Here is a 7220-nt window from a genome sequence, read left to right as displayed (position 1 = left end):
TTCTTACTCAGTGAGAGACATGCCATACATAATTTGATACATATGTATAAGTCATATTATCTGCCGAAAGTCAACTCTGATATGCAAATATTTTCATACGTAAGTGTAAAAACTAGCTATTAATTATGTGATCTGTTACTAGCGGTGCCTGAGGTGGAAACCAGCGCTAAAGGCGAAAGACGCTCTGAAATTACCAGAGCCGAAAATAGCAAGAGAATCGAGACTGATGAAGATCCCGACGCTGAGGGCAGTGACGCAACAAAGAGGCAACGATCCCCAGAGGAAAAGCTGAAGAAAAGGCTAATGAAGATCCTCAGGAGGAGAAGCGATCCTTACTCCAAAGGTAAGTTGATAATTAAGGTCAATAACAACGGTTGATATTATCCTGCCCGGAGAGAAAGGTGCTTATAGAGTCGTCCATAAAACGATTAAGAGGTGCAGGAGAGATATCTCTAAACTAGGATTAGAAAATTGTGCTTCCGTATGAAACATCTGTACTGTAGATAATGCCACCTCCTAGAGGGTTGGGCTCCTCCTTTTTTTTTTACCTCCTATTTAACTTCATTCCAGTGCGCTAAATTTCCCTTACCTTAGCCTTTGCTCAAAGAAAAGCAGCAGCTTCGTGATATAAAACTATAGCACGGACATCCTTTAGCGAGAGGTTCTTTGACTTTCTTCTGGATTAAACCCCACTTGTCTTCCTTCTCCATTCTTTTGCTTCTTTTAGGGCATAGGCTACATAAGGACAGTAGGAATCCAACCCCGTCGGTCTCTACCAGGTCCATCGTGAAAACAATAGAACAAGGAGTACTGAACTGATACTGGATTAGTAACACTCTCTCTGTTGCTAAATTGAGGTGGACTTATGCCACATGAGATGTTTCATTGAGTATCCTGTGCTAATCATTGATACTTTTCTCTTGTGTTTTTGTTTATCAATTCTTAACAGACGCACAAGAGATAATGCGTGGATAGAAGTAAGATATAAAAATTAACGCATGGCTGTTAGGTTGAATCTAGAATTATAACGAAAGAGCTCCTTATGAAACTATGAGAATCGATAAACGGCCTTGACTTGCAGATAATGGTGGGGTAAATGACATTATTACATGTAATTTTGGCGAATCACAGCTTTGGAAACCAAGGATGGTAATATAAAATACTGAAAAAAAAGAGGGAATGAGAGTTTTTAAGGAACAGAAGCAAATAAAGAATAGTGCTTGTACTAATTTTTTGCATTTGTATAGTTATCCTAAAAGCAGTTCTTAAAGATTTTTTAACGTTTGTTGTATGCAGTTTTCTGTTAAAATAAACTGAGGAGGTAGAAGCTCCCATTGTCCACACTACAACGTCGTGTAATAGTTTCCTATACTAAATCTCTCTCTCTCTCTCTCTCTCTCTCTCTCTCTCTCTCTCTCTCTCTCTCTCTCTCTCTCTCTGAATGGAAAAGTAACTCTGAACCTGTGACATCCTATATTTTTGCGACGATCTTGTGCCATTTTCTGCCTTTACCCAGCAAACCATAAATATGGTACGGACCATTCCGAGGCATCAGGTCAGATAAAGGCTCCCAAGACGAAGAGCCTGGCTTCCATACAGAAGAGAGAGAGAAGAAGACCATCGAAGGTGCTACATACTTACGTCTTCAATTTATTTCTATGTTTTTACGTAAAAGAAAAAAATTCTTAGAAGATCCCTTTGAGTATGAAACTCACAAAAACACAGTACAAAAAGCAGGACGACTCAAGCGTTAGGTCTCATTACAAACCTGAAATTGAGGGGTGAAATATTTTCGAAGTGAATGATATTACAGTGTTGTAAACATTGCCAGGTTTGTTGCGGTTTACAAATATGAGGGAGTTTGGGTCTCTGTTCGGTTAAACCAGTCGTTAGACTCGCAAGTGAATGTCATTGATTCCATCAATGAATAGAAGCTCTGAATAAAGTTAGGTTAATTAGTTTTCAGTCACTAGAACATAAGATTTAGAACTGTAATATTTGCCATGAAAATCCCGAACATCATTACGTATGTTCGAATCTAAATTCAAGTTTGACCCGCAATTTTCTTTTGATTTCTCTCTGATCAACTGAACAGCTTTAACGAAACGCCTCCGTGCTGACGAAGCACCAGTGAACACTTCCCCTACGTGGGCCGTTGAGGAGGAAGCAGAAGTCAACGAGTATCCTTGGATGGTAAGTGCTTTTTTTTTCTCATGCTGGCGTAAGGCCAGCTCAACCCAACCACTTACAGTTCACTGTTTGTTTCCTGTATGGGTGAGGGAGGGCTTTATAAGAAGAGAATTCCTAGTACTTAACTTTGCTAAGTTATTTCTTTGAATTAATTGTTTGTTATAGTCATACGTTCTGTCTCTCCCTCTCAAAGAACGTTTGTATTTCGTATCATACTTGATTCCCCGCAGAGTTTTTATTCCTTATTTTGATCCAGGGTACAGTTTCAAAATATATCCACTTTCTTTTAGATCATCACTAAGAGAGAGAGAGAGAGAGAGAGAGAGAGAGAGAGAGAGAGAGAGAGAGAGAGGTAAGGTAGTTGAAGGGAAAACCTGAGAGCAGAATTCGCTCGTTGCTTGCATTTAATGAGAAAATTAACTCAGGATGTCTCTCATCAGTTTCATCAGCATGTACTTAATAAAATTACCCTTTTCTTATTTTCCATGCTTCGTCTCGCTCTCTTCTCCTTCTTTCAGGACTAATCTCTATGTTTGAGAAACTATCATCTTTCCTGGAACCTACATTCGTGATGTCAATCTCGTTACGCCTGTTGTTGCTCCTCTTTCTCAGGTAGCCATCAGGAGGTCTAACTTCAGCAACTTCGAAAGAACCTCCTCGGCAGATGAAGCGGTGCCCTCCCCCTGCAGCGGAGTCCTGCTGAGTGACATCCACGTCCTGACGTCGGTGGAATGTCTGATCACCTATACTTCGTAAGTGATTCTTGTTGTGAATAATAGTCTGTCTCCGGTAACATAGCAGTTTATTTGGGCGTGGTCATTGAAGTACGGAGCATTCAGCTCTATGGAACACTTATGAAACTGATGTTATTATTTAGTTCAGACAAGCAAAGTGAAAGGAGGATGTGAAAGAGGGTGAGAAAAAATAAAAACAGAAATCTAACCGCGAAGGGAGAGACAGGGACGCAGATGGAATTCCTTGCTTTCGCTCCCCCCCGTTCTGCTGTAAGAATGTTACAGTTTAATTCAGTACCAAGAGGCATACAAAGATCCTCACAAAGCCGTCAGTATGAAAGTTTTCAAAGGAATGACAAATGTAATCTTGCAGTGATTTAAACATCAAATGTCTCAGATGTCGACAGCCTCAATTAAAATTTCGAGGCCATAGATCACTTATATTTTCATCCTTTCCAAGCGATCCAGCTCAGTAAGGCATTTATGTAAGGAGTATGTTTTTCTGAGGACTGGCCTCCTCACAGGATCGAAGGGTGCGTTCAATAAACTAGTCTTTTGCAAATTTTTTTCAAGTTGACCCAAACTTTTTGGGCTCCTGTGTACCGTGTGTGAAATATTATTAATACCTCTCCTTTCAAAGGATGAAAGGTGGTCGCAAACAGACGTTTTTCCAAAGAAGATAATTTTCTGTCACTCAACCGTGATGTGAGGGGCTGCCCCTTGAAAGTCTCTTTCAAAAAATGAGATTTAACATCTTCGGCGTACATTCAATATACAGGGCAGTTTCTAGATACTTCGCCTCCACAAAATGAGACGATATGTTCAATAACTAGACTGTAGCGAGGTAATAATAATAATAATAATAATAATAATAATAATAATAATAATAATAATAATAATAATAATAATAACATACTTCTCGTGCGATTGCAGTGGTCACAGGATCGCAGCTACCAGCCTGTCCGTGCTCGTCGGGGACCACGACCTGACCACCAGAAAGGACGCGGAGAGCCGCGAGGTGCCGGTGGCTAAGGTGATATTCTCCTTCGACTATTCTCCCGTCAACTACCGGGAAAGCCTGGCCGTCGTTCAGCTCAAACAAGCTGTGAAAATGAGCAGGGCCGTCAGGCCTGTCTGCCTTCCGGTGAGATGTAAGTTACGTTTGGGACTCTTTCGGGAATTCCGGTCTCTGTCGAGATATACGTATCCGTGGCAAATTCTGCTGTTAACGTATGTAATTTTTATTTTTTTATATTGATTATGTTTGTTTGTTTATTATTTCTTGTGTTTACTTTAGCGTTTTTCCTTTCTTTGGTTTTTTCCACTTTTTGTATTGTTTTCCCTGGAAGGTTGTTTCATATGAATGTGCGTACATTGCCGACAATGACAACAACAACAATAATAATGATGATAATAATAATAAATCTAAAGTGGCAAAAATGACTTAATATACATAGCTTAAAGTTGAAGTGAGAACCTTTCTGCAGAAAAAGATAAAAGAGTAACTGAGTCTGATCCAATTACTTCTGCTCACAGATACTAAGATCAGGTTGAAAGCTTTGTAGGGTCTTGAAAGTCGCATTCGAACAATCGAACTCTGAGGGAGATGGGCTTTTTCTTCTTTTGGGTTATTAAAGATAGATTGCAGGGTAATGTGGCCACATTTGAAAAAGCATATAATGGTAGAATACAAACAGCCATGGAATTAATAAGTCCATAAGCGTCTTCTGCTAGAAACAGGAAAAAACTGCTGGGCTAGAGCTCTCGTCATTAAATGCTCGTTGAGATACCGGAAGGGCATACGTTTCTGGCGCTACCCGCCCCGAAGGGGGAAAGGGCGTATGATGAAAAAGATAAAATAGGCAAAACAAACACACACACACACAGGCATATATCTAAGCTTACGTAGTGTCAACTGAAATTTTTTTTTCCTCTCTTTTCTATCTGTCGTATCCATCGCAGCACCTCCTTTGTTTTCGTAGTTTCTTTGCGGTTTTAGGAAACTCTACGAAAATGGGTTTTATATGTGACTAGAATGGTACCAACTTGTACGTCATGAATAATTTCCCATATTTTATAGTCTCTTTTGAAACACCGTAAACGTTTTTCGCTATTTCTGTAGTACTTGTCGAAACACTACCTCCACATTTTATACTAATGTTTTCTCTTTTGACAATATCTCTCCAAGAACTAGCCTATCATTCGGATGAAATGGTACAAATGATTCAATTTCGATAGCTGGTGTATCTATCGACACAGTATACCTTGATATTTTCTATAATAACTTTTCCCCTCCAGACAACACCTTCCTGAGAACCAGTCTCGTGTCCGGGTGGCACAACACAATGGTCAACCGAAAAAAACCACCGACCACCCTGATGGTGGCCGAAGTGAAACTAGCGGACGAGAGCGTCTGCAACGCGACGGTCACCCGTCTGGATGCTGTCATGCATGGAGTACGAGCGGAAGAGACTGAAGAACAGGATTGGGTGGAAACGATCCCGTCTTTCAACAGAAACAACTATGTCTGCGCCGGAGTCGAAAGGAATGCTAACCCTATTTGCTCGGTAAGTCCCAAGATACTTTTCTAACACTTTCTTTCTTTAATTCTTTTCTATTTCTTCGGTCATTAGAATTCTTTTTTTTTTATTATTAAGAGGCACTTTTTATTACTTGCAAGTCTCTGTATCTATACATCATGGAAAAAATGAACTGGGAAATGACAGGGGGATTCATAATCATATCTGAAATACTTTTGAAAGTGTATTGAATTAGATAAAACTAGTAAATAAAAGTTGATACGTTATTCTAGTTGGTCATCATTACAACAGATAAAGATGTTATAAGTTATTTTAACCAATAAACCTTACCATCTCTTTAGTTTCACAAAATCGTACCCTGATAAATTTCTCGATGAAAGTGATTAATGATTAATGATCAAATTACCACTTTTGCATCTAGAAGAAAAATCTCTTATAGTTACACTTGTGTGAAACGTTCTTCCGCAGATCTCTACAGAACACGGAGAATAGATTATTATCTGTATCACCTGGAAAATTAAACATATTGCTCACAGGTTATGAAAATGAAGGCAAGTGACCTCGACAAGCGTGGCCTTTTCGATCGATATTTGCATGTAGAAAAGCGAGATATCATTGTTGAAGTTAAAACGTCCAACATTTTTTATAAATTCCACCTTGTTGCGGTCACTTCTGCACATTGCTTTGTTCACTGCTTCCGTAAAAGAGACGGTATGGCGGGGTGGGAACAGGTTAGTCAAAAGAGAATATTAATGGGAATTGTCGGGAAGACGGAGGAAATGAACGCCCATACAGATCTGGATAGAAGGAACGGAAGAAGTACTGGAACGAAAGGGTCTTCATATCCATTGAGAGAGATAGTGCCCACAAGGAAGAGACAGGTGACAGACGCAGCGCGTAGGTAGGTTGAGCGGGCCTCCGATGAACCCACTGCGTAGATACTTGAAACGCTGATGTTGTGGAAGTTTCCTGCACAAGGGCTTATTGTTTTTACTGTGGAGAGGCCACCTTTTATGAGAAACGGATTATCATTGCGACGAAAAAGAGAACTAACAATGTTATTGCCTTCATTCTTACTACATCAACTTTGGGACCTCAGTGTGGTTCTTGCAGCAGTCTGCTATGGTTCGTTGTAGATTTCAGTAACACCGGTCATCTAACTTCATACTCAACCCGCTTCCTTCAATCGGGATTAGGATAGGCACCAGTGACTCAATTCTCATGACAATTTCATCTACACATTATCATTTTCGAGAAATCGCATGATATTTGATCAGTGCGGAATCACTTCTTGAAACTCACTGATTCTACCTTCCCAGATTGGCTCAGGAGCGCCCCTCATCCGCCAGGACACGTCTGGTGCCTACTACGTCACGGGTATCGGCACGCCAGTCAACGTCTGTGGGCACGACTTGACCAGCCTCTTCGTGCGGGTCCAACCGGAGTCGACCTTCCTCAGCCTCGCTCTGAGGAACGAAACATCCAGGTTTCCGATCATATGGGCGCTGCCGTAATTTATTGCTCTGATGAAATAAAGAGATGTATTTTGTATTTATTAATTTTGTTATTTGGAAACTGAAGTTTCGTAACCATTCTCAAGCGATGGGACTTCTTTATGTAAGTTTAGACATTTAAATTTTGCCCTTTAATGCTTTAATGTGCGACTTAAAACTTCTTGCTTGGATTTTGCACTCATACTCACACAAACACATACATACACACACACACACACACACACACACACACACACACACAC

At 40.2% G+C, this 7220-nt stretch overlaps 2 protein-coding genes across 2 annotated transcripts in view; one reads left to right on the top strand and one right to left on the bottom strand.

Moving 5' to 3' along the window:
- The window catches only part of LOC136832162 (baculoviral IAP repeat-containing protein 7-like), a 99847-nt gene extending 95871 nt beyond the window's left edge, over positions 1-3976 (bottom strand). Inside the window, exon 1 of the mRNA XM_067092889.1 lies at positions 3841-3976. The gene's annotated coding sequence lies outside the window, so the exon portion shown is untranslated. The remainder of the gene's footprint in view (positions 1-3840) is intronic.
- The window catches only part of LOC136832164 (uncharacterized), a 20150-nt gene extending 12930 nt beyond the window's left edge, over positions 1-7220 (top strand). The window contains exons 8-13 of the mRNA XM_067092890.1: positions 143-343; positions 2096-2193; positions 2803-2942; positions 3858-4075; positions 5223-5491; positions 6784-7220. Coding sequence (XP_066948991.1) covers positions 143-343; positions 2096-2193; positions 2803-2942; positions 3858-4075; positions 5223-5491; positions 6784-6978 — 1121 coding nt within the window. The 3' untranslated portion in view covers positions 6979-7220. The remainder of the gene's footprint in view (positions 1-142; positions 344-2095; positions 2194-2802; positions 2943-3857; positions 4076-5222; positions 5492-6783) is intronic.

Source organism: Macrobrachium rosenbergii, chromosome 49 (genome assembly GCF_040412425.1).
Source record: "Macrobrachium rosenbergii isolate ZJJX-2024 chromosome 49, ASM4041242v1, whole genome shotgun sequence".
NCBI lineage: Eukaryota > Metazoa > Arthropoda > Malacostraca > Decapoda > Palaemonidae > Macrobrachium > Macrobrachium rosenbergii.
The sequence above is the reverse complement of the archived record's forward strand: the minus strand, read 5'-3'. Positions and strand labels throughout refer to the sequence as shown.